This window comes from Oncorhynchus masou, chromosome 23, assembly GCF_036934945.1.
Source record: "Oncorhynchus masou masou isolate Uvic2021 chromosome 23, UVic_Omas_1.1, whole genome shotgun sequence".
NCBI lineage: Eukaryota > Metazoa > Chordata > Actinopteri > Salmoniformes > Salmonidae > Oncorhynchus > Oncorhynchus masou.
This window is the reverse complement of record NC_088234.1, coordinates 42393736-42420258: the sequence shown is the minus strand read 5'-3', so window position 1 is coordinate 42420258 and position 26523 is coordinate 42393736. Positions and strand designations below refer to the sequence as shown.

The window sequence follows — 26523 nt, the reverse complement described above, 5'->3', positions numbered from 1 at the left end:
AAGACCTCAGAATGTATTTTAGACCTCCACAAGTCTGGTTCATCATTGGGAGCAATTTCCAAACTCCTGAAGGTACCACGTTCATCTGTACAAACAATAGTATGCAAGTATAAACACCATGGGTGTGTTTATACCGCTCAGGAAGGAGAAGCGTTCTGTCTCCTAGAGATGAGCGTACTTTGGTGTGAAAAGTGCAAATCAATCCCAGAACAACAACAAAGGATCCTGTGAAGATGCTGGAGGAAACAGGTACAAAATTATCTATATCCATAGTAAAACTAGTCCTATATCGACATAACCTGACAGGCCGCTCAGCATGGAAGAAGCCACTGCCCCAAAACAGGCATAAAAAAGCCAGTCTACGGTTTGCAACTGCACATGGGGACAAAGATTGTACTTTCTGGAGAAATGTCCTCTGGTCTGATGAAACAAAAATATAACTGTTTGGCCATAATGACCATCATTATGTTTGGAGGAAAAAGGGGTAGGCTTGCAAGCCGAAGAACACCATCCCAACCGTGAAACACAGGGGTGGCAGCATCATCTTGTGGGGTGCTTTGCTGTAGGCGGGACTGCCGCACTTCACAAAATAGATGGCATCATGAGGGAGGAAAATTATGAGGATATGTTGAAGCAACATCTAAAGACATCAGTCAGGAAGTTAAAGCTTGGTCGCAAATGGGTCTTCCAGATGGACAATGACCCCAAGCATACTTCCAAAGTTGTGGCAAAATGGCTTAAGGACAACAAAGTCAAGGTATTGGAGTGGCCATCACAAAGCCCTGACCTCAATCCTATAGAACATTTGTGGGCAGAACTGAAAAGGTGTGTGCGAGCAAGGAGGCCTACAAACCTGACACAGTTACACCAGCTCTGTCAGGAGGAATGGGCCAAAATTCACCCAACTTATTGTGGGAAGCTTGTGGAAGGCTACCTGAAACATTTGACCAAAGTAAACAATTTAAAGGCAATGCTACCAAATACTAATTGAGTGTATGTAAACTTCTGACCCACTGGGAATGTGATGAAATAAATAAAAGCTGACATAAATCATTCTCTCTACTATTATTCTACTATTATTCTTACATTTCACATTCTTAAAATAAAGTGTTGATCCTAACTAACCTAAAACAGGAAATTTTTACTAGGATTTAATGTCAGGAATTGTGAAAAACTGTGTTTAATTGTATTTGGCTAAGGTGTATGTAAACTTCCCAGTTCAACTGTATGTAGGCTATGTGTGCCTTTAAAAAAAGATGTAGTTCTGTCCTTGAGCTGTTCTTCTCTATTAATGTTCTCTATTATGTCAAGCTTCATGTTTTGTGTGGACCCTAGGAAGAGTATATGGGGGATCAGCTATTGGGGATCCTAATAAAATACCAAATCAACAAAAATAAGGGCCAGGTTGTCAGGATGGGTTATGTACTATATAAGTACACATTAATTACAAGTAAGTACCCCTCAAGATACACAGGATTTAGCTACACAAAAATAAGTGTAACACCTAGTAATTATGGTCTACTTATGCAGATATTACATGTACTCTGTAGTGTACTTGTGGGTTTATAATGGGTAACTTACACATTAATTATACATTTTTTAAATGTTTTATCTGGGATGACACCTGAATATAGACCTCAGTCAGTGAGGTTGACCTACATCTGATCTGTTTTTGTAAACTTTACCAAGTTAACCCAGTTTGTACACTTTTGGGGGTGCACGGGTAGGTAATTAGAGCCCAGTGAGCCTCCAACCTTTGTAATCCCAGACACCCAGTGTATCTGTCCAATCTTGTGACAGAAGAAAGAAACTAAAACACAACATTTGTGAATTGTAACAAGCATGGTAACAAGCAATTGTTTTTACACCTCTATAATTACAGACTACAATTACCATCAGTTACATTTTGTTATTACAGTGTAACTACGAGTCATTACAATTAACCACAACAGTTGTTATTGAAATTACACATGTAGTTACACTGTAATAAGGACCTCTTAAAATGAAGTGTTACCGAACGTTACGCTCTTGCTAAGAAGTCCCTGTGCTGTGTTTCTCTCTCACAAAAAAAACCCACTCAAGAGAAAATGAGAAAGAGGGCGAGTAAACACAACCTAATAGCTCTCTAATACTCTACAATAAGTGGTAATATAACTTAATGGATGTTCAAGGACCCCTGCCTGGCCATCCTCTCCCCAAAATAAAATATCCTCAGCTCGCCTGTCCTCTTCTCGCCTCACCTCACTGTCAAATGGCATCATTGTTGATTAGTTTGTTTGTTTTTTCATTAGGCTATTACATCTGGAACCATGGGGCCCATTTACTGGACACTCATCGACAACATGGACACAAATATAAATTATCTGAGGTAAAAATAATATATATTAAAAAGTAGAATGTAAAAAATAAATAAAGATAATTCAAGTGTACATTCTCAAAGTGTCCATAGAATCGCCAAATTACCTGTTAAGTATCATAGTTTTTTTTTTTAAATGTCCTTAAGTCCATTGAGACACTTTGAAGTTGTTCATTTCAACTATTATTCTCCCAACAAGATTGCACCATTTTGTATATGTGACATGCATCAATAAGGTTATGGAATAATCCATTCCCCTGTTGACAGTGAAAACTGAATCGAACTTTGTGGCTTTTCCCCACCAGTCTGACAAACACATGTTAATCCCGGCCTCCATCTTTCTGCTCCTACCTACTTCTACCCCCACACTGAAATGTTGACTCTCCCTCTCCTCTAAGATTAGGAAACGGTTCCATGTCAGCCAGTAATCCCACGGTACACCAACTTGATTTCGCTGGGATTTCACAAGGGGAGAGATTTGGTTATCATTACTGCTTAGTAACTGGATATTGCTGTAGAACAGAAAATAAAATAGTTTATTACGACTTTGCAAAGCCAATGGTAGAATCACAAAATAAGATATGTACTGTATAATACCATATACAGTGCCCTCAGAAAGTATTCTCATGTCACGCCCTGGTCGAAATATATTATGTTTATCATGTTTATCACTTCATTTATTGGGTCAGGCCAGGGTGTGACATGGGTTTATTGTGGTGTGTTTCGTCTTGGGGTTTTGTGGGGTGTATAGCGTAGTCTATGGCTGCCTGAGGCGGTTCTCAATCAGAGGCAGGTGATTATCGTTGTCTCTGATTGGGAACCATATTTAGTCAGCCATATTCTTTGAGTGTTTCGTGGCTGATTGTTCCTGTCTCTGTGTTCGTAGTCACCAGATAGGCTGTATAAGTTTTTCATGTTCCGTCTGTTGTTTTGTACATTTCAGTTAGTTCATGTCTAGTCTATTTTCTTTAATAAATATAAGTAACCACCGCTGCATTTTGGTCCGCTCCTCCTTCAACAGAAGAACATCGTTACATCTCACCCCTTGACGTTTTCAAGATGTTGTTGTACTACAACCTGCATTTTAAATTGATAAATTTAGATTTTGTGTTTTTGGACAAAAATAAACAGAATAGAGCGAAGCACAGGCAAAATCCAAAGGAACACTTCCAACAGACACACGATACCACATAATGTTAAAGTGGAATTATAATGTTAAAGTGCAATTATTAATTACATTTTGGTTGGTGTATCAATTCACCCAGTCACTACAAAGATGCAGGTGCCATTACTAGCTCAGATGCTGGAGAGGAAGGTCACCCCTCAGGGATTTCACCATGAGGCTAATGGATAGGAGATAACTGAGGATTGATCTACAACAATGTAGTTACTGCACAATACTTACATTAATGACAGAGTGAAAAGAAGGAAGCCTATACAGAATAAAGATATTCCAAAATGCATCCTGTTTGCGATAAGGCACTAAAATAATACTACAAAAAATGTGTCAAACAAACAAACATTTTGTCCGGAATACAAAGCGTTATGTTTGGAACAAATCCAACACATGACTGAGTACCACTCCTCATATTTTCAAGCATGGCATCATGTTAGGGGTATGCTTGTCATCGGCAAGGACTAGGGAGTTTCTTAGAACAAAAAGAAACAGAATAGAGCTAAACAGGCAAAATCCAAAAGATAACTTCCAACAGACACTGGGAGACTAATTCACCTTTCAACAGACAATTACCTAAAACACAATGTCAGGATTTGGCCAGGGTTGTTCCGGGTTTTGGTCAGTAGATGCCCCCATTGTGCTTTTTGTCCTTATGTTTTTCCCTTGATCCCCATTAATTATTTGCACCTGTGCCTTGTTTCCTCTAATTGTATTTAAACCCTTAGTTTCCCTCAGTTCTGTGCTCTGTGTTTGTATGTTAGCACCCTGCCCTAGTGTTCTGTGTACTCTTGTCGATTCCGGGTGACGCTCTTGTGGTATTCTGTTTTTTGTTTTTGTTTATTTTTTGTGAGTTTCTTTTGAGGCCTTTTTGTGCTTTTCCTACCACCTTTTGGATTTGCCATTTTTTGTATTTAAGGATTTTTTCTTTATTAAATACACCGTCTTAAGTACTGCTGTGTCTGCCTCATCTTCTGGGTTCTGCTGACTATTCGTGGCTCAGTTGGTTAAGTGACTGTTTCTCACTCCGGAGACCCAGGTTCGAAACCGGGTCCTGACACACAAGGCCAAATATACACCGGAGTTGCTTACCAAGACGACATTGAATGTTCCTGAGTGGCCTAGTTACAGTTTGAAAGTCTATGCCAAGACTTGAATGATCTTGCAATGGATCACCAACAAACTTGACAGAGCTTGAAGAATTTTTTAAAAGAATAATGGGAAAATATTGTACAATCCAGATGTGCAATGCTCATAGAGTCTCACTCAGAAATGCTCACAGCTGTGATCTCTGCCAAAGGTGATTCTGACTTGTATTGACTCAGGGAGTTAAATACTTATCTAATCAAGTTAACTTTGTGTTTTTTTTATCACCCCAAAAATTTCAATAAATCTTCCAAAGTGACATTAGAGTATTTTCTGCAGATCGTTGACACAAAAAAAAGACAATTAAAGCCATTTTAATCCCACTTTGCAACACAACAAAATGTGTAAAAATGAATGGGGGGGATACTTTCTGAACACACTGTAGTTACCTACTACCATCTCCTGAAGCAGAGTTTAGAAAAGACCATATTGAAAGTATATATTTATTTTATTGTACTCTTTCCTTTATCTTTTAGGCTCCATGTTGTGACTATGGTATTGTATTTCATTGTTGTTTCATTTTTGCAAGAAAAAAATGAAATTATTGCAAACTATAGAAGCATGCTGGAGTCTAGTCCTTTTTTTTAATAGTCTTTAAAAAACAAAATTGGTATGTAACTGTTATGAAAGTTGTATTGCCAAATTGGTTTTGTATTTAACCACAACTTTAAACATGACACTGCAACAAAATTTCCCCCTGAGGACAATAAAATCAGTAAGTAAGTCTGGTCAAACGGTAGAGCCGCTGACTCTGGTCCACATATCACCCCATAGGCGCTGGTTCTCTATGTCCCAGTCCCATCTGTCTCCACTTTAATTTATTTAATCTCTTAACCCCAAATGGCTGCTTGCCAAAGACTTCCAAACCTGGCTAAACAACTTAAAAGACCCCCCCCCCCAGTCAGCTGAAACCAATTCCCAAACAAAGAAGTAGGGATAAAACATTCTGTCACATTTCACTCTGTTGCTGTGTTGCATCAATCATGTGACAAGCAAATCATCATTCTCATATTGAAAGTCAGGGAACGGTCTTTATGTTAATGAGGGCCTTCTCTCCCAAGCTGATTGATGAGTGTCCCATGACAAGGTTTACTCTTTATAACTACGACTCATTGATTTGCATTATGAATCCCCCTTGTTGGGTTCTCATTGTGTTACTTCACCTACAGTCTCAGTTTATCACTGTAAAGTGCCAACTGTCTGGGGGTCAACTGCTACTTTTAGAGCATCGGATATAGAACCTACTCTGGGACATTACCTTAACAGAATGAGAGACTGGGGCCCGTAAAAGCGTATCAGGTTAGAAGTGCTGATTTAGGATCAGGTCCTCCCTATTCATAGAATCGTATTTCACGACCTTTTGTGAATGCAATCCCAGAGACAGAGATTCCAGCAGAGTTTATTACTTTCCGCAATTAAGGCAATATCAAAACTAAGATAATTTAAGAGCAGCTACATATTAGTGTTCTGATATTAAAACAAAGGGAGGAGGTTGTGTGCTACTCCTGTTCATACCAGCTCTCTGCATCCTGTTCAACTGGATGTTGGGCTCGGCCAGAATCTCCTTGAGTGAGCGCAGCCCTCTGCGGTACCACTTCTCAGCAGTTTTGGGTCCAACCCCGAACACACTGGTGAACAGCTGGCAAGAAAACATTGATGTACACAAAATAACATGTTGTCAGATGGGATCTCTTTGGGGGGAGGAATTACTGGTATGGGTTCTATTTAAGTCTTGCTGGCAGCATTTGTATGGTGTATAAAATTATAATTTGGCGGAAATGTACAGCAAATTAAACTATGATATCTATCACTAAAAAATAATTTCACAAGAAAATTGAAAAGAGTTGCTTTTGATCCACTTACCTTAAGTGCCTGATATCGTTCATCACTCTGTACCTCTTCAACTTTAAAGGAGCGGCCAAATATAAGGATCTCCTGTAAAACAAAATCAAATAGACGACATTACTATGTTGATTTATCCTTCCAAACTTCTGTTGAGTCCTTTGTGGTTTAATTTTTTTTTAAACACGTCACTTTATAAGGGAGTCATACTGAGACCAAGGTTTCTTTTATAGATAAGACCTGAAGTACAGAAATTAGAGAAAATATATGCATCAAAATATAAATACAAAATGCAAGCAGAAAGAGAGAAAAACACAGTCATAAAAAGCAAGCGTGTTCATCAGTAATAAGGTGCTCAATCCGCTTTCTGAATTACCCCAGAAGCACCAGAACATCACATTCATCAGTAATAAGGTCCTCAATCCGCTTTCTGAATTACCCCAGAGGCACCACAACATCACATTCATCAGTAATAAGCTTTCTGAATTGCACCACAACATCACATTCATCAGTAATAAGGTCCTCAAGCTTTCTGAATTATCACCATCAGAGGCACAGAAGCACAACATCACATTCATCAGTAATAAGGTCCTCAATCCGCTTTCTGAATTACCCCAGAGGTACAAGAACATCACATTCATCAGTAATAAGGTCCTCAATCAGCTTTCTGAATTACCCAAGAGGCACCACAACATCACTTTCATCAGTATTTTTTTATATTTTATTTCACCTTTATTTAACCAGGTAGGCTAGTTGAGAACAAGTTCTCATTTACAACTGCGACCTGGCCAAGATAAAGCATAGCAGTGTGAACAGACAACAACACAGAGTTACACAAGGAGTAAACAATAAACAAGTCAATAACACAGTACAAAAAAGAAGAAAAAAAAGAGTCTATATACATTGTGTGCAAAAGGCATGAGGAGGTTGGCGAATAATTACAATTTAGCAGATTAACACTGGAGTGATAAATGATCAGATGGTCATGTGTAGGTGAAGATACTGGTGTGCAAAAGAGCAGAAAAGTAAATAAATAAAAACAGTATGGTAATGAGGTAGGTAAATTGGGTGGGCTATTTACCGATGGACTATGTACAGCTGCAGCGATCGGTTAGCTGCTCAGATAGCTGATGTTTAAAGTTGGTGAGGGAGATAAGTCTCCAACTTCAGCGATTTTTGCAATTCGTTCCAGTCACAGGCAGCAGAGAACTGGATGTAAAGGCGGCCAAATGAGGTGCTGGCTTTAGGAATGATCAGTGAGATACACCTGCTGGAGCGCGTGCTACGGGTGGGTGTTGCCATTGTGACCAGTGAACTGAGATAAGGCGGAGCTTTACCTAGCATGGACTTGTAGATGACCTGGAGCCAGTGGGTCTGGCGACGAATATGTAGCGAGGACCAGCCGACTAGAGCATACAGTTCGCAGTGGTGGGTGGTATAAGGTGCTTTAGTAACAAAACGGATGGCACTGTGATAAACCGCATCCAGTTTCCTGAGTAGAGTATTGGAAGCTATTTTGTAGATGACATCGCCGAAGTCGAGGATCGGTAGGATAGTCAGTTTTACTAGGGTAAGTTTGGCGGCGTGAGTGAAGGAGGCTTTGTTGCGGAATAGAAAGCAGACACTAGATTTGATTTTGGATTGGAGATGTTTGAAGGAGAGTTTGCAGTCTAGCCAGACACCTAGGTACTTGTAGATGTCCACATATTCTAGGTCGGAACCATCCAGGGTGGTGATGCTAGTCGGGCGTGCCGGTGCAGGTAGCGAATGGTTGAAAAGCATGCATTTGGTTTTAAGGTAATAAGGTAATTTGGTAATTTGGTTTAAGGTAATAAGGTCCTCAATCAGCTTTCTGGATTACGCCAGAGGCACCCGAACATCACATTCATCAGTAATAAGGTCCTCAATCAGCTTTCTGATTACGCCCCAGAGGCACCACAACATCACATTCATCAGTAATAAGGTCCTCAATCAGCTTTATGAATCGCCCCAGAGGCTCCAGGACATCACATTCATCAGTAATACGGTCCTCAATCAGCTTTCTGAATCGCCCCAGAGGCTCCAGAACATCACATTCATCAGTAATAATGTGCTCAGTCAGCTTTCTGAATTTCCCTTGAGGCACCACAACATCACATTCATCAGTAATAAGGTCCTCAATCAGCTTTATGAATCGCCCCAGAGGCACCACAACATCACATTCATCAGTAATAAGGTCCTCAATCAGCTTTATGAATCGCCCCAGAGGCTCCACAACATCACATTCATCAGTAATAAGGTCCTCAATCAGCTTTATGAATCACCCCAGAGGCACCACAACATCACATTCATCAGTAATAAGGTCCTCAATCAGCTTTATGAATCGCCCCAGAGGCTCCACAACATCACATTCATCAGTAATAAGGTGCTCAATCAGCTTTATGAGGCAACACAACATCACGTTCATCAGTAATAAGGTGCTCAATCCAGAGGCACCATCAATCAAATCAAATCAAATTTATTTATATAGTTCATCAGCTAATAAGGTCCTCAAAATCAAGCAATGCAGGTTATGAAAAATTAGGAAGAAACCTAGAGAGGAACCAGGAGGCACGGGTAGAGATTATAACAGAAACAAGATGTTCAAATCATAAATGACATTCATCAGTAATATGGTCCTCAATCAGCTGGGGCATGGTCCTCGGTTCAGTTGAATGAGCAGCAGCACCCAGTGGCACAGCAAGACACAACATCACATTTCAGTAATAAAGTCCTCAATAAAGGTGCTCAATCAGATTTCTGAATTTCCCTTGAGGCACCACAACATCAAATTTAACAACATTTTGAAGATCTGTAGCTTATTTGTGGAACAGAAAACTAAAAGCTGATTTCCTAGAAGGAATTTCCAGAGTTAGCCATCCGGAGACCAGACATGGTAATTCATAAGTCAAAAGTTTAGTAGTCATTTATTAAGGTAGGTACAGTGGGAGTTTTTGTAAACGGGCTTTAACCATGAAAACATAGCAATGTATCAACCTACGTGACATCAAAGAGGGCCAACCAACTTTCTGGTAGATAATGCAGTGATGAGTACTAAAACAGTCCAGGACCGATAGGAACATTGACTGAATAATCTGCTTTCTACTATTTAGCGAGAGGCAGGACCTATTTCTATAGAAGCAGCCCATTTTTATTCTCAGCATATTAACTAACTCATCAATATGCTTTTTAAAAGGTCATCTTTTCATCTATCCAGATGCCCAGATATTTGTACACAAGGACATGATCAATATGGACACCATCCAAAGATGTTTAAATCATCAAGAGTTATTTATATGAGCTTTAGATCTCGAAATATACAGTGCCTTCAAAAAGTATTCATACCCCTTGACGTATTCCACATTTTGTTGGTTTACAGCCTGAATTCGAAATGAATTAAATATTTTTTTTCCAGCTCATCTACACACAATACCCCATATTGAGAAAATTCAAACATGTTTTTATAAATGTTAGCAAATGTATTGAAAATGAAATACAGAAAAATTACATTTACAGATGTTTTCACACCCCGAGTCAAAACTTTATACAATCACCTTTGGCAGCGATTACAAATGTGAGTCTTTCTGGGTAAGTCTCTTAAGAGCTTTCCATACATGGATTGTGCAACTTTTGCCCATCATTATAAAAAAAATTATTCAAGCTCTGTCAAATTGGTTGTTGATCATTGCTACACAAACATTCAGGACTTGCGATAGATTTTCAAGTAGATCCTTTAGAGTCTATTGACGAACCCCATCAGAATCTGTCCACCCTTAAGAGTCTATTGACGCATCTGTGTGTCAATCTACAATGGTGTTTGTCAGACAGTGAAACATCCCGAAAATTGCTCTTCTCACGAAAACGTCTGTAGCGTCCCAAGGGTTTGGGCTACAAACTATTCTGACCACTCTATGGAAAGGGGAGACAAGTGTCACAGGACTCATCTGAAGGTAACCCATACAAACAAATGGAAGTATGGAGGTAGTTGTGTGCCAACAAAACTAAAGGGTTAAATACGTGTCAAAAAAATAATAATATTTCCTGAGCTTTCTTATACCTCCTAGGTGTAGAATCAATCAATCAAATGTATTTATAAAGCCCATTTTACATCAGCAGATGTCACAAAGTGCTATAGAGAAACCCAGCATAAAAACCCAAACAGCAAACAATGGAGATGTTTTGAAGTAAGGTGGCTAGGAAAAACTCCCTAGAAAGGCAGGAACCGAGGAAGGGGTGGCCATTCCTCTTCTGTCTGTGCCTTGGTGGAAAGTACATGGCCATAAGAGTACATGGCCATTTAAAGCCAGATTGTTTTTTCAAGATTTTCAAACATTCATAGATGACCAGCAGGGTCAAATAACATAAACAGCAGTTGTAGAGGGTGGAACAGGTCAGTACCTCAGGAGTAAATGTAAGTTTGCTTTTCATAGATGATCATTCAGAGGTCGAACCTTCAAAACCTTATTCCTTATAATTTATTTTTTGAATGTCTTTCTTGCCATTTATGAATGTGTTATTCAATGCATTGCTATTGGCTATAGTAGAAAAGGCCAAATTCAAACATGTTTTTATATAATGTTTTTATACCTGAAGGGGTGTCACGACTTCCGCCGAGGTTGGCTCTCCTGCCTGTTCAGGCGGTGCTCGGCGGTCGCCGTCACCGTCCTACTAGCCACTACCGATCCCGTATCTGTTGGTTTTGTCTGATTGGTTTCACCTGTGTGTTGTTTAGTTAATTAGTGTCTGTATATGTAGTAGGTTGTCCCGCCCTTGTTTTGTGCGGGATTGTTTATTTTGTCATTCATGTCAGTCGGTGTACCTTGTGTTCATATTCTCCTGTTCGTCTTTATCCTGTGTTGGATTGTTCACCCTGTGTGTATTGGGTTGACCGTGTTTCTTGTTCACCGGAGAATAAACTTTCATATCGCTATCTGCTCTCTGCACCTGATTCCACCCACCTTGATTAGACATGACAAGGGGTTGTGAAATTCAAAATCAAATAGCTAAATGATCCATGGTATGACCATCTTAAAGCAATTCCATATGTTAGCTTAGTACCCCCTAGGTTTTCCTCTCGGATTTTGCCTGTGCTTAGCTCCATTCCGTTTCTTTTTTATCATGAAAAACTCCCTAGTCCTTAACAATTACAAGCATGCCCATAACATTACGCAGCCACCACTATGCTTGAAAATATGGAGAGTGGTAAACAATGATGTATTGTATTTTATTTGCCCCAAACATAGCACTTTGTATTCAAGACAAAAAGTTAATTAGTGCTGTGTTGCAATCAGGATGAATGTTTTGGAATATTTGTATTCTGTAACCTATCTCCTGATTCTGCCTCCTCAACCCTCCTCTCCTCCCTTTCTGCATCCTTTGACTCTCTATGTCCCCTATCCTCCAGGCCGGCTCGGTCCTCCCCTCCCGCTCCGTGGCTCGACGACTCACTGCGAGCTCACAGAACAGTGCTCCGGGCAGCCGAGCGGAAATGGAGGAAAACTCGCCTCCCTGCGGACCTGGCATCCTTTCACTCCCTCCTCTCTACATTTTCCTCCTCTGTCTCTGCTGCTAAAGCCACTTTCTACCACTCTAAACTCCAAGCATCTGCCTCTAACCCTAGGAAGCTCTTTGCCACCTTCTCCTCCTCCTGAATCCTCCTCCCCCTCCCCCCCCTCCTCCCTCTCTGCAGATGACTTCGTCAACCATTTTGAAAAGAAGGTCGACGACATCCGATCCTCGTTTGCTAAGTCAAACGACACCGCTGGTTCTGCTCACACTGCCCTACCCTGTGCTCTGACCTCTTTCTCCCCTCTCTCTCCAGATGAAATCTCGCTTCTTGCGACGGCCGGCCGCCCAACAACCTGCCCGCTTGACCCTATCCCCTCCTCTCTTCTCCAGACCATTTCCGGAGACCTTCTCCCTTACCTCACCTCGCTCATCAACTCATCCCTGACCGCTGGCTACGTCCCTTCCGTCTTCAAGAGAGCGAGAGTTGCACCCCTTCTGAAAAAACCTACACTCGATCCCTCCGATGTCAACAACTACAGACCAGTATCCCTTCTTTCTTTTCTCTCCAAAACTCTTGAACGTGCCGTCCTTGGCCAGCTCTCCCGCTATCTCTCTCAGAATGACCTTCTTGATCCAAATCAGTCAGGTTTCAAGACTAGTCATTCAACTGAGACTGCTCTTTTCTGTATCACGGAGGCGCTCCGCACTGCTAAAGCTAACTCTCTCTCCTCTGCTCTCATCCGTCTAGACCTATCGGCTGCCTTCGATACTGTGAACCATCAGATCCTCCCCTCCACCCTCTCCGAGTTGGGCATCTCCGGCGCGGCCCACGCTTGGATTGCGTCCTACCTGACAGGTCGCTCCTACCAGGTGGCGTGGCGAGAATCTGTCTCCTCGCCACGCGCTCTCACCACTGGGGTCCCCCAGGGCTCTGTTCTAGGCCCTCTCCTATTCTCGCTATACACCAAGTCACTTGGCTCTGTCATAACCTCACATGGTCTCTCCTATCATTGCTATGCAGACGACACACAATTAATCTTCTCCTTTCCCCCTTCTGATGACCAGGTGGCGAATCGCATCTCTGCATGTCTGGCAGACATATCAGTGTGGATGACGGATCACCACCTCAAGCTGAACCTCGACAAGACGGAGCTGCTCCTCCTCCCGGGGAAGGACTGCCCGTTCCATGATCTCGCCATCACGGTTGACAACTCCATTGTGTCCTCCTCCCAGAGCGCTAAGAACCTTGGCGTGATCCTGGACAACACCCTGTCGTTCTCAACTAACATCAAGGCGGTGGCCCGTTCCTGTAGGTTCATGCTCTACAACATCCGCAGAGTACGACCCTGCCTCACACAGGAAGCGGCACAGGTCCTAATCCAGGCACTTGTCATCTCCCGTCTGGATTACTGCAACTCGCTGTTGGCTGGGCTCCCTGCCTGTGCCATTAAACCCCTACAACTCATCCAGAACGCCGCAGCCCGTCTGGTGTTTAACCTTCCCAAGTTCTCTCATGTCACCCCGCTCCTCCGCTCTCTCCGCTGGCTTCCAGTTGAAGCTCGCATCCGCTACAAGACCATGGTGCTTGCCTACGGAGCTGTGAGGGGAACGGCACCCCAGTACCTCCAGGCTCTGATCAGGCCCTACACCCAAACAAGGGCACTGCGTTCATCCACCTCTGGCCTGCTCGCCTCCCTACCACTGAGGAAGTACAGTTCCCGCTCAGCCCAGTCAAAACTGTTCGCTGCTCTGGCCCCCCAATGGTGGAACATACTCCCTCACGACGCCAGGACAGCGGAGTCAATCACCACCTTCCGGAGACACCTGAAACCCCACCTCTTCAAGGAATACCTAGGATAGGATAAAGTAATCCTTCTCACCCCCCCTTAAATGATTTAGATGCACTATTGTAAAGTGGCTGTTCCACTGGATGTCAGAAGGTGAATTCACCAATTTGTAAGTCGCTCTGGATAAGAGCGTCTGCTAAATGACTTAAATGTAAATGTAAATGTACAGGCTGCCTTCTTTTCACACTGTCAATTAGGTTATTATTGTGCAGTAACTACAATGTTGTTGATCTATCCTCAGTTTCTTCTACACAGTTTTAAAGTCAATATTGGCCTTATGGTGAAATCCCTGATTGATTTCCTTCCTCTTCGGTAACTGAGTTAGGAAAGATGCCTATATCTTTATAGTGACTAGGTGTATTGATACACCATCCAAAGTGTAATGAGTTGTCACGCCCTGACTTGAGAGAGCCTTTTTATATGTCTCTATTTTGGTTTGGTCAGGGTGTGATTTGGGTGGGCATTCTATGTTCTGTAGTTCTATGTTTTGGCCGTGTATGGTTCTCAATCAGGGACAACTGTCTATCGTTGTCTCTGATTGGGAATCATACTTAGGCAGCCTTTCCCCTTTGTTATTTGTGGGAAGTTGACTTTGTTAGAGGCATTATAGCCGAAGTTAAGCTTCACGGTCGTTTTCTTGTTTTGTTGGTGACATTCATTCTATTAAAAAGGAATATGTACGCTCACAACGCTGCACTTTGGTCCACTTATTCCTTCCAGGAAGACGGCCGTGACATGAATAATGCCACCATGCTCAAAGGAATATTCAATGTCTGCTTTATTTTAGCCATCTACCAATAGGTGCCCTCCTCTGCGAAGCATTGGACAACATCCCTGGTTTTTGTTGATGAATCTGTATTTGAAATTCACTGCTCGATTGAGGGACCTAACTGATAATTGTATGTGTGGGGTACAGAGATGATGTAGTCATTCAAAAACCATATTAAACACCATTATTATACACATAGTGAGTCCATGCAACATACTATGTGACTTTTTCAGCACATTTTTACTCCTGATCTTATATAAGCTTGCCAAAAAAGGGGTTGAATTCTCAAGACATTTCATTTGTAATTAATTAATTAATTTGTAAAAATGTCCAAAAACATAATTCCACTTTGACGTCATTGCGTATTGTGTGTAGTGACAGAAAACTAAATGTAATCCATTTTAAATTCAGGCTGTAACACAACAAAATGTGGAAAAAGTCAAGGGGTGTGAATACTCTGATGGCACTGTACTTAGTTTATCCTGCATTCAAAACTAATTTCAGTTGAATTACTTTTTTTCTGTAATACAATTAAGGCATACTGCAGTGATATGTACTTAGCAGTATAATTGACATACAAGTGCAGTGTTGGTAATGTAAACAGTAAAAAGTACAGGGCTCAGAATTGACTCCTGCAGGACAAATGTTATTATGTCTAAAAAAACTTATTTAACACTATCAGTAGATACATATTGAATTCTATCTGTTAAGTCATTTTTAAACCAGTTACATGTAGCCTGATCTAGGCCAATAGAGGATACCCTCTGTATTAGCAATGAGTGATCAACTGTATTGAAGTCCTTTGACGGGTTAATTAAAAGGGCAGCACAATGGTGCCTTTTATCCATACAGTTAACCACATCCTTTATACCTAGGGATGCAGCAGAGATAGTCCTACGACCTGGTGTAAAGCCCAACTGATGCTCATTTAGAATATATTTCAAAAATAGGAACGATCTTAGCTGAGAATTAATCAAGGATTCTAATATTTTAGATAGACAACAAAGTTTAGAAATAGGGCAATAACTAATTAGGTCATAAGGGTCACCACCTCTGTGAAGAGGGAGTATATGGTCCACCTTCCAAACCTTGGGGATAGTACGAGATATAATTGTAAGGTAAAAAAGTATGGGTTAATGATACAGCAATCAGGGGGGCTGTCACAATGTACCAAGGTGGGTGGAATCAGGCGCAGAGAGCAGGTTTTAGTGATTTGACAGTTTATTCTCCGATGCACAAAAGACGACGGTCAACCCAACACACAGGGTGAATAATCCAACACAGGATCATAATAGACCGGAGAATAAAACACAAGTACTCCACCAAATGACATGAAGACAAAAACAATCCCGCACAAAACAAGGGCGGGACAACCTACTACATATAAGGACACTAATTAACTAAAATACACACAGGTGAAACCAATCAGACAAAACCAACAGACAAACGAAAAAGGGATCGGTAGTGGCTAGTAGGACGGTGACGACGACCGCCGAGCACCGCCCGAACAGGCAGGAGAGCCAACCTCGGCGGAAGTCGTGACAGGGGCAGAGAGCTGAAGCAAAAAATGGATCAAGCATATCAGCCCCAGTGGATTTTTTACAACTTTAATCTTAAGCAAGGCATCTAGCACATCACAGGTAGTAAATTGTTGAAATGAAAACAAAGATTCACTAGAAGTTGGCGGGTTAACCATCAAGTAAGCTAGAGACTGGCAGAGGGAAGAGCAATTGATTGACTGACCAGGGTCAATTAAACCACAGCTTCTCTTAAATAAAAAGGCTACCGAGATAAAATGACGATTAAATGCATCACTTATCCCATTCTTCTCAGTTCTGATGCCAAAGTCAGACAGAACTTGTATGCTTCAGTGCATTTACTGTCCAACATTTTGAAGGACCACAAGCAGAGTCAGAGATAGAGCTTAAAAGTAGCTTGATTTAGCTTTCTTAATCGAGATAGTAAATCTGTTTCTCAGTTGTCTGAAAGATTGCCAGTACAGATTTCCTTGCTTTGGCCTAGGCGAGATTTCTTATCTCAATGAATTCAGATAGCTCTGAAGAAAACCAAAGGTTAGATCTATGTTTGACTCTGGTTAAGGGTGCCTTGAATTTTAAATCCATCACAGACAGTGTCACTAGCGAAGTACCCCCACACCATACCTCCTCCTCCATGCTTCACGGTGGGAGCCACATCCGTTCACTCACTCTGCGTCTCACAAAGACACAGCGGTTGGAACCAAAAAGCTCACATTTGGTCTCATCAGACCAAAGGAGAGATTTCTAATGTCCATTGCTCATGTTTCTTGGTCCAAGCAAGTCTCTTCTTATTGGTGTCATTTAGTAGTGGTTTCTTTGCAGCAATTTGACCATGAAGGCCTGATTCACGCAGTCTCCTCTGAACAGTTGAAGTTGAGATGTGTCTCCTGCTTGAACTCTGTGAAGCATTTATTTGGGCTGCAATCTGAGGTGCAGTTAACAATGAACTTATCCTCTGCAGCAGAGGTAAATCTGGGTCTTCCTTTCCTGTGGCTGTCCTCATGAGAGCCAGTTTAATCATTGTGCTTGATGGTTTTTGCAAATGCACTTGAAGAAACTTTCAAAGTTCTTGAAATTTTCCAGATTAAAATAATGATGGATTGTCGTTTCTTTTTGGTTATTTGAGCTGGTCTTGCCATAATATGGACTTGGTATTTACCAAATTGTGATATCTTCTGTATACCTCCCCTACCTTGCCACAACACAACTGATTGTCTCAAACTCATTAAGAAGGAAATAACTTCCACATATTGACTTTTAACAAGGCACACCTGTTAATTGACATGCATTCCAGGTGACTACCTCATGAAGCTGGTTGAGAGAATGCCAAGAGTGTGCAAAGCTGTCATCAAGGCAAAGGGTGGCTACTTTGAAGAATCTCAAATATAAAATATATTTTCATTTACTTTTTTGGTTATTACCTGAATCCAATTGTTTTAATCCACAGTTTTGATGTCTTCACTATTATTCTTTAATGTAGAAAATAGTCAAAGTAAAGAAAAACCCTGGAATGAGTAGGTGTGTCCAAACTTTTGACTGGTACTGTACTTCAATGTCTCTTTTAATCATGTTTCCAAAAGAACCAGAATGTCAATTGTGTCCATTTTAGCCAAACCCCCTAGGATATTTAAAGCCAGAGGGGGTATTCAGCTAATTCCCATAAGAGCTAACAGGCATAGCGTTTTTGCTGCAGCTATTAGTTGAGTGAGTTGAGACTTTGCCAAGGTCCCTGGCCAACCACGTGAGAACATTTCAGATGGAGCATTGGACACACCTACCCCAAGTTGCTGGATACAGGGGTGGAAACTGGGTGAGCAGTGTTGGCAGAGCTCAGTCCACCCTGACGAAGCTCTTGCCAACTGAGTGGAACTGCTGTAGGGGACCGGATTTTCTTCCGATGCTCCATTCTGGGTGTGCACAGGAGCCTTGCTGTGGCTTCTGTTGCAGGGTTGGGACTGCCATTCTGGGCAGGAGTGTTCCAGGCCTATCCTGGGGATGGGAGTAGGGAGGGTAACCAGAACTAGCCTGTGAGAGAGGTTGTGTGGGAATTGAGGAGGGTGGTATGGAGGGTTGTGGCACTGGGAAAGCTCCAAACCCTCAGCATATGAGGGCTGATTATATGAATGATACATGTATCTCAGTTGGTAGAGCATGACGCTTGTAACGGCAGGGTAGTGGGTTCCATTTCCGGGACCACCCATACATAAGAATGTATCCACGCTTGAATGTAAGTGGCTTTGGATAAAAGCATCTGCTCAATGGCTGTGTGACTGATACATGGTGTGGACTGCATCATGTGGTGCACTATCCTCAGTCTTTTGCCAGACCCTAGGTTGTGGTCGGTGCTGTGTAGAGCTGGGCTGAGTTGAGGTGGGCCTGGTCTGGGGCAGTGTTCCTGGCTGTTCTCCAGTCTCTGTGAAGCTCCACCGGAGGCATGTCTAAAGGAGTGTCCAACTTGTCTCAGGAAGTTGTTAGCTGGTCTGCTGCTCCTATGGGGTGAGGTGGACTGGCCACCCAGAGAAACAGACTCTTTGAACAAGTGTGTATTATCATACAGTCAGTCCAGAATAAGGGTGGGATGGTAGACCGATTTTATATTTGGCCATTTAGCACAATCCCTGGAGAGGCTGGCATTTGATACTTTTGATAGTGGTAGGGTGAAAATCTCTCCTCCGGGAGAAAGATAGACATTACAATCCTGGCATCTGGGAAGGTGGTAGAGAACCCCTCCACCACCCTTGAACGTGATGTGGCCACCTTTTCCTGCTGAGCATGCAGGTCATTGGTTCCAGTATGCACAATGACAAGGCTTGGTGAGCCAAGCTGGGCCACTGTCAGGAGCTGCATGGATCTGTAAGATGTGGGGCACCACAACTTAGCCACCACCTTATTTAAAAAAAAGTTAATGCTCATTCATTCATTCATTTTCCATTGGAGTCCATCGTCAAAACAATGTCAGGCTTCTTCTCAAGCCTGTGGAGGATGGCAGGAGTGGGAGCAATCACATGCCGTGAGACTGGGGTGGATGGGGTCAGCTGGGTTGGTGGATAGGTTGATTGGGTTGGCTGAATGTTTGGGACAGTTGATGGGTCCTTGTTCAACAGTTTGCTGGGTTCTAGGTTTTTACTGGACTCTTTAAGGACTAATTCCTGCCTTAGGTCCTGGAGATGGCTTATATTGACGTTGGTGGACAGCTCCTCTCGTATTCTGCGTACTTCCGTCCTGAGAGACTGGTTGTCCTCCTCAATGCACCTGATAGCATTTCATCCCTATGCTGCCGCACCAGGCTGATCTCCTCTTCTGAAATGCTGCGATACTGCAGGTGTCACATGTAAGAGTGGCATGCTGAGATCTATGTCTCCTGCCGGAAGGGGAAGGAGAGGGACAACATTCTGGGACACAAAGGAAGTGGATGCTGTTGTAGGCAGTTTTGGTGGAGAGGTTTTGAGTTTGGTAAATGGACAAATGTATCCAGACTAGCCTCCGAAACTTGAACCATCACAGTGCCGTAATTATAATATTAATGTTAAATTTGGGGGTGGAATCAATGTGTAATTGTCTCATTGTTCAATTTTCTGATATTTTAATTGCATTATTGGCCTTGTGAAGAGCTGTGTGCCAAGCATTGGGATCAGCTGTGTAGAACAGAAAGTCTCCTTTGATTTCCTTGTTCGCTTTTAGGATGAAGTCTACCCTCAACTGTTCACATATAATAAAATAAGAACAAATTTAAAAAAAAATGCAATTTAAGGAGGAGCTCTTCCTAAGTGCTGCTGCTCATGGAATTTGTTGCTAGGAGTACTTAAAGTACCCCTCTGATACTCATTTCCATTCCTATTATAGAAATAATAGCTTTGGTATAGTAAAGCATCGGATTAATTCCAGTTTTATAGCTGTAATGAAAAGCTCAGGGTGTAATTTTACACAGCTCCGACTGTTTGTTTTGAACAGGCTTTGTTCCCGGGCCTAATAGTGTTCTCATCTCCAGGGAGCACAACTCATTTGCTGGTCACATTTTAACTGTCTCCATATCACGTTTATCAAAGATGTAAAAGCAGTAGGCATCAAGGCACTGCTTAGGGTGGAGGATGAAAACTCCAAACAACATCACAGTTATGTAATAGTAGCATCATTGGACATCTCAGAGGACACAACTATCGGAGAAGCGTTTATTTTAAAAACTTTGAGGTTGTTTTGTTGTAATTTGCTGTCATCTGCTTCAACTCTGTTTTGACTGTGTGTGTGTGTGTGTGTGTGTGTGTGTGTGTGTGTGTGTGTGTGTGTGTGTGTGTGTGTGTGTGTGTGTGTGTGTGTGTGTGTGTGTGTGTGTGTGTGTGTGTGTGTGTGTGTGTGTGTGTGTGTGTGTGTGTGTGTGTGTGTGTGTGTAAAAAGACTACAAAGCAGTATTTTGGTTTACTTTACTATTTTAACAACGAACAGCAGCTAAAGCAGAGTAGACATTTCTGCCATGAGTCCACTGCTCAACACAGGAGGTTGGTGGCACCTTAATTGGGGAGAACAGGCTCATGGTAATATCTGGAGTGGAATCAGTGGAATGGTATCAAATACATCAAACACATGGTTTCCAGGTGTTCGATGAAATTCCATTTGCCATTATTATGAGCCACCCTCCCCTCAGTAGCCTCCACTGCTGCATCTCCCCACTGGTTTTCAACCCTCAAACCAAGGCCAAACCTCATCAAGCTCAGGGATACTGCTCTGACTTACTTTCTCATTGGGGTGCACACACACACACACACACACACACACACACCAATTGTTCATCACTACAACGGCCTCAGTGCTCGCTAAGCTACTATTTAATCTCAGTGGGTCTTTACATTTTTCCCCTCTGATGTTCACTCAACAATACTCAACTCAGCGGTTGCTTACTGAGTGTCACTCCAATGTCCACGGACATGTGAAACGTTTGGGCTTCACTCTGTTTATTTTACACTGGGGGGTGTGTGTGTGTGTGTGTGTGTGTGTGTGTGTGTGTGTGTGTGTGTGTGTGTGTGTGTGTGTGTGTGGTGTGTGTGTATTTATGCAGTGGAGCTGATGTTACCTCCATGACAGCCTTGGTGTGCTCACCCAGGCAGGGGAGGCCCTGGATGGCCCCCAGACAGTGCACTGCTGATGGCAGACTCTTCAGGACTGAGGCTGCTCGCCGGAATGCCAGACATGGACCCTTACTTTCATTGAACTCAGAATTCTCTGCCAGCTCCTCCAACACATCCTAAAGAGGAGGGGAAGGGGGAGGGAGAAAAAAGAGAGAAATAGAGAGAGAGGAGAGAAATAGAGAGAGGCACAATGAAAGGAGAGGGAAATATAAATATGTAAACGAGAAACAAAGATGGAAAAGGAAACACGAAATAATTGCAGTATGAGGTCAGAGAAATATAGGGAAAGGAGAGAAAATAAACCCAATTGAGATATATTGTGAGGAAAGAGAGAGAGAGAGAGAGAAAGAGAGAGAAACAAACAGAGAGAGAGAGAGAAAGAGAGAGAGAGCGAGAGAGATGTGTCAGGTGTGCAATCACATGTCAGATGCATTGACCTGTGGTGGCAGTTAGACAGGGATCGGAGCACACAATCCCCCGCTCCCTCTCTCCTTCCCCTCTACCTCTTCCCCCATCCATCTCTCTCCCCGCCGTGGTAGACCCCGACACACAGGCCTCTTCCATATGACCGCACAGCGATATTTGGGTCGGTGTGCGCCGGAGAGGAACCTGTCATTTTCCACTTGTTCACAACAGGCTCCCGAGGGGCCTGCGGTGCTGCTGTGGACTTTCCTCTCTGAAGCAACATGGTGGTCCAACGAAAGGAAAGAACAACTGTCAGGAGTTTTCAATTTTGTTTTTTTCAATAGAAGGATATTGCCAGGAGGGAGAGAGGGGGGGTTTTATGCATGAGCAGTCTCAGAGGACACCGTGTTCCGGGGAAGAGAAGCTTCCTTACTCACTGAGCAGTCCCAGAGGACACCATGTTCCAGAGAAGAGAAGCTTCCTTTCTGCTCTGCATTGATGTACAGTACAGTATAGTACAGACTAATGGTAAATGTAGGGATGTATATTAGGCATATTACACAGATAGAATAAACATAAGTAGCTGCTAAAAAATATGTAGGCAATTAATGACTTTTAATACAGAATGCAAAGCATAGTGTAATAAAAATATAAAGAGTGGTGGCGGCTCATCTGTTAGGGGCAAAATATCTAAGAAAAAAACATTAAAAAATATTCTAAATATATAATATACTGAACAAAAATATAAATGCAACATATAAAGTGTTTCATGAGTTTGTTTACATCCCTGTTAGTGAGCATTTCTCCTTTGCCAAGATAATCCATTCACCTGACAGGTGTGGCATATCAAGAAGCTGATAAAACAGCATGATCACTACACAGGTGCACTTGTACTGTGGACAATAAAAGGCCACTTTAAAATGTGCAGTTTCGTCACACAACGGCACAGATTGGAATGCTGACTGCAGGAATGTCCACCAAAGCTGTTGCCAGAGAATTGCATGTTCTTTTCTCTACCATAAGCCGGCTCCAACGTAGTTTTAGAGAATTTGGCAGTACGTCCAACCGGCCTCACAACTGCAGACCATGTGTAACCATGCCAGCCCAGGACCTCCACATCTGGCTTCTTCACCTGCAGGATTGTCTGAGACCAGCCACCCGGACAGCTCATGAAACTGAGGAGTATTTCTGTCTGTAATAAAGCCCTTTTGTGAGGAAAAACTAATTATATGAAGAGTAAATCAGTAAAATGGCGACAGTCCCCATTCTACCGTATCTGATCTCATCCTCATCAGTGACACTTTGCGAATGGCTGAATTATCCCCCCACCCCACCCACCCAGGTATTCACAAGGTGCCACTGATGAGGACGAGATCAGATAGGGTAAAATGGGGACAGTTGTACTGTAGATAATCCAACCTTTAAAACAGTGTTTCTCTTCAGTAGATCATGTTAGCAGTCGTGGCCAAGTTGGCAGGTTTCTTTTCTCCTGGTTTGGTTGAGTAGTGAGCTAGATCAGTGCAGTCACCCACAGCGTGGCCAGGCCATGGGTGATCTGTCCAGACATGCTGCTTCGGGTCAGCAGGCAAGACCTGAGCTCAGCCTGGCAGGAGACTCCACTGACCCATTTACAACACGTAGCGAGAGGATGACCTCAAACACACTGACAAGTATGTGCGCACACACACACAGGAGTTCACACGCATGCATGCACACTCACACAACATACCAACACATGCACACACACACACAGCTGGGCTCTGTTCACAGAGGGAGATAATGAGAGGATTGAGGCCTTAATTGAGACGGGTGAGAGGGCAGGCTCCTGCTGTGGTGGGATACTCTGTCTGCACTGTGGGTCTGCCTGGAGAAGCTAGCTAGCTGGCTACTGTAGCAGAGGGAGCCTTAGCCATAATTCACAAAGAACTACCATACAGTATGGGACAACTTTCCACTGATTATGGGGGAAAATATCTCAGCTCCAATTGTTTGGTACAGGCATCTGCAACTTATGGCATAGGTGCCACAGCTGGCATGCAAGGGTATTTGCCTTGGCACGCCAAGCAATTTTATAAAAATGTTGCATTAGTCCCAACACTGCATTCAATATATCATTACAGTCATTTACCGTTCTCAATCTCGGAGTGGACAAGTTGTTTGCAGAGCTCACAACCCATGCTACACTTGTGAGAAACAAGTTTTGGTTTGTTTCCTTTTTGTCTTGGAGCACTCCATGTGAACATGTGTCTGGTTCTTTGTTCTGCCATTGTTGACTAAGCGAGCGTGCCTGAGCAAGCATAGAGGTACATGGCCTGCGCCCAATCTATAAAAGTGCTCATTTGGGAATGTCTGAGAGTATTTATGATTGTCTTAACTCACCACCACTAATGAGCTGTGGAGCTTCTCAAAGTCATTTTTAATTGATCTCTGTTTTTTACACCCATTGAGAATGACAATAATTCCTTCTTCATTTTATATTTTTTAAACCAAGTTTATATTTATTTTGTCATTTGTTTGTTTGGGGTGGGGGAGGGGGCTATACGGGTACATTTGTCACGCCTTGGTCTTAGTATTTTGTGTTTTCGTTAATTAGTTGGTCAGGCCAGGGTGTGACATGGGTTTTTTGTTGTTGTATTTCATAGTGGGGTTTTTGTAGTATTTGGGATTGCGGCTGAGTAGGGGTGTTGTATAGGCTTGGCTGCCTGAGGCGGTTCTCAATCAGAGTCAGGTGATTCTCGTTGTCTCTGATTGGGAACCGTATTTAGGTAGCCAGGGTTTCACTTTGTATTTCGTGGGTGATTGTTCCTGTCTCTGTGTTAGTGTTCACCAGACAGGCTGTATAGGTTTTTCACGTTCCGTTTGTTGTTTTGTTTTTATAAGTTATTTCATGTATCGTCATTTGTTTCATTAAAGACATGAGTAACCAACACGCTGCATTTCGGTCCGACTTTCTTGCGACAAACGAAGAACGCCGTTACAACATTATTAATTTCAAATTATACATTTATAAAACATGTACCAGCAGGCTGCCACTCAAAAGACAAATAACAGTAAGAAATGCAAACAGAGTATTACCAATAATACATTCAGCATAAATACAATGCTTTGCAAAAGTATTCATCCCCCTTGGTGTTTTTCCTATTTTGTTGCATTACAACCTGTAATTTAAATGGATTTTTATTTGGATTTCATGTAAAGGACATACACAAAATAGTCCAAATTGGTGAAGTGAAATGAAAAAATATATATATTTAAAAATAATAATAATAAAAAAACAAAAAGTGGTGTGTGCATATGTATTCACCCCCTTTGCTATGAAGCCCCTAAATAAGATCTGGTGCAACCAATTACCTTCAGAAGTCACATAATTAGTTAAATAAAGTACACCTGTGAGCAATCTATCTAATCTGTTACATGATCTCAGTATATATACACCTGTTCTGAAAGGCCCCAGAGTCTGCAACACCACTAAGCAAGGGGCACCACCAAGCAAGCGACAACATGAAGACCATGAAGCTCTCCAAACTGGTCAGGGACAAAGTTGTGGAGAAGTACAGATCAGGGTTGGGTTATAAAACACGGAGTACAATTTAAATCCATTATTAAAAAATTGAAAGAATATGGCACCACAGCAAACCTGTCAAGAGAGGGCCGCCCACCAAAACTCGCGGACCAGGCAAGGAGGGCATTAATCAGAGAGGCAACAAAGAGACCAAAGATAACAGTAGAGATGGGAGTATCTGTCCATTGGACCACTTTAAGCCGTACACTCCACAGAGCTGGGCTTTAAGGAATTGTGGCCAGAAAAAAGCCATTGCTTAAAGAAAAAAATAAGCAAACACGTTTGGTGTTCACCAAAATGCATGTGGGAGACTCCCCAAACATATGGAAGAAGGTACTCTGGTCAGATGAGACTAAAATTGAGCTTTTTGGCCATCAAGGAAACCCAACACCTCTCATCTCTCCGAGAACACCATCCTCACAGTGAAGCATGGTGGTGGCAACATCATGCTGTGGGGATGTTTTTCATTGACAGGGACTGGGAAACTGGTCAGAATTGAAGGAATGGTGGATGCCGCTAAATACAGGGAAATTCTTGAGAGAAACCTGTTTCTGTCTTCCAGAGATTTGAGACTGGGACAGAGGTTCACCTTCCAGCAGGGTAATAACTTTAAGCATACTGCTAAAGCAACACTCGAGTGGTTTAAGGGGAAACATTGGAATGTTTTGGAATGGCCTGGTCGAAGCCCAGATCTCAATCCAATTGAGAATCTGTGTTATGACTTAAAGATTGCTGTACACCAGAGGAACCCATCCAACTTGAAGGAGCTGAAGCAGTTTTGCCTTGAAGAATGGGCAAAAATTCCAGTGGCTAGATGTGCCAAGCTTATAGAGACATACCACAAGAGACTTGCAGATGTAATTGCTGCAAAAGGTGGCTCTACAAAGTATAGAGTTTGTGGAGGTGAATAGTTATGTACGCTGAAGTTTTCCATTTTTTGTCTTGTTTTTTGTTTGTTTCACAATAAAAAATATTTTGTATCTTCAAAAATAAATTGGGGTCACTCTCTTTTCAATGAGTTTTCTATGGGGATCTAGATTTCTGTGGCACTTGCTTGCAGTTCCAATCGCTTCCACTGGATGTCAGTCTTTAGAAATTGGTTGACGTTTTTCCTTTGAGAAATGAAGAAGTAGTGCAGTTCAGAACGAGGGTAGAGTGAAGTGTACTGTTTGTTGTTTTCGTCCTGTATTGAACACAGTTTATCCTGTCTTAAATTGTATTGATTATTTACGTTAACA

At 42.3% G+C, this 26523-nt stretch overlaps 1 protein-coding gene across 1 annotated transcript in view; it reads right to left on the bottom strand.

The window, feature by feature from the left end:
* Positions 1 to 26523, bottom strand: part of dntt (deoxynucleotidyltransferase, terminal) — a 166359-nt gene that overhangs the window by 99426 nt on the left and 40410 nt on the right. Inside the window, exons 4-6 of the mRNA XM_064932166.1 lie at positions 21264 to 21434; positions 6540 to 6611; positions 6192 to 6315 (exon numbers count right to left, since the gene is read on the bottom strand). Of these exons, the coding sequence (XP_064788238.1) occupies positions 6192 to 6315; positions 6540 to 6611; positions 21264 to 21434 (367 nt within the window). The remainder of the gene's footprint in view (positions 1 to 6191; positions 6316 to 6539; positions 6612 to 21263; positions 21435 to 26523) is intronic.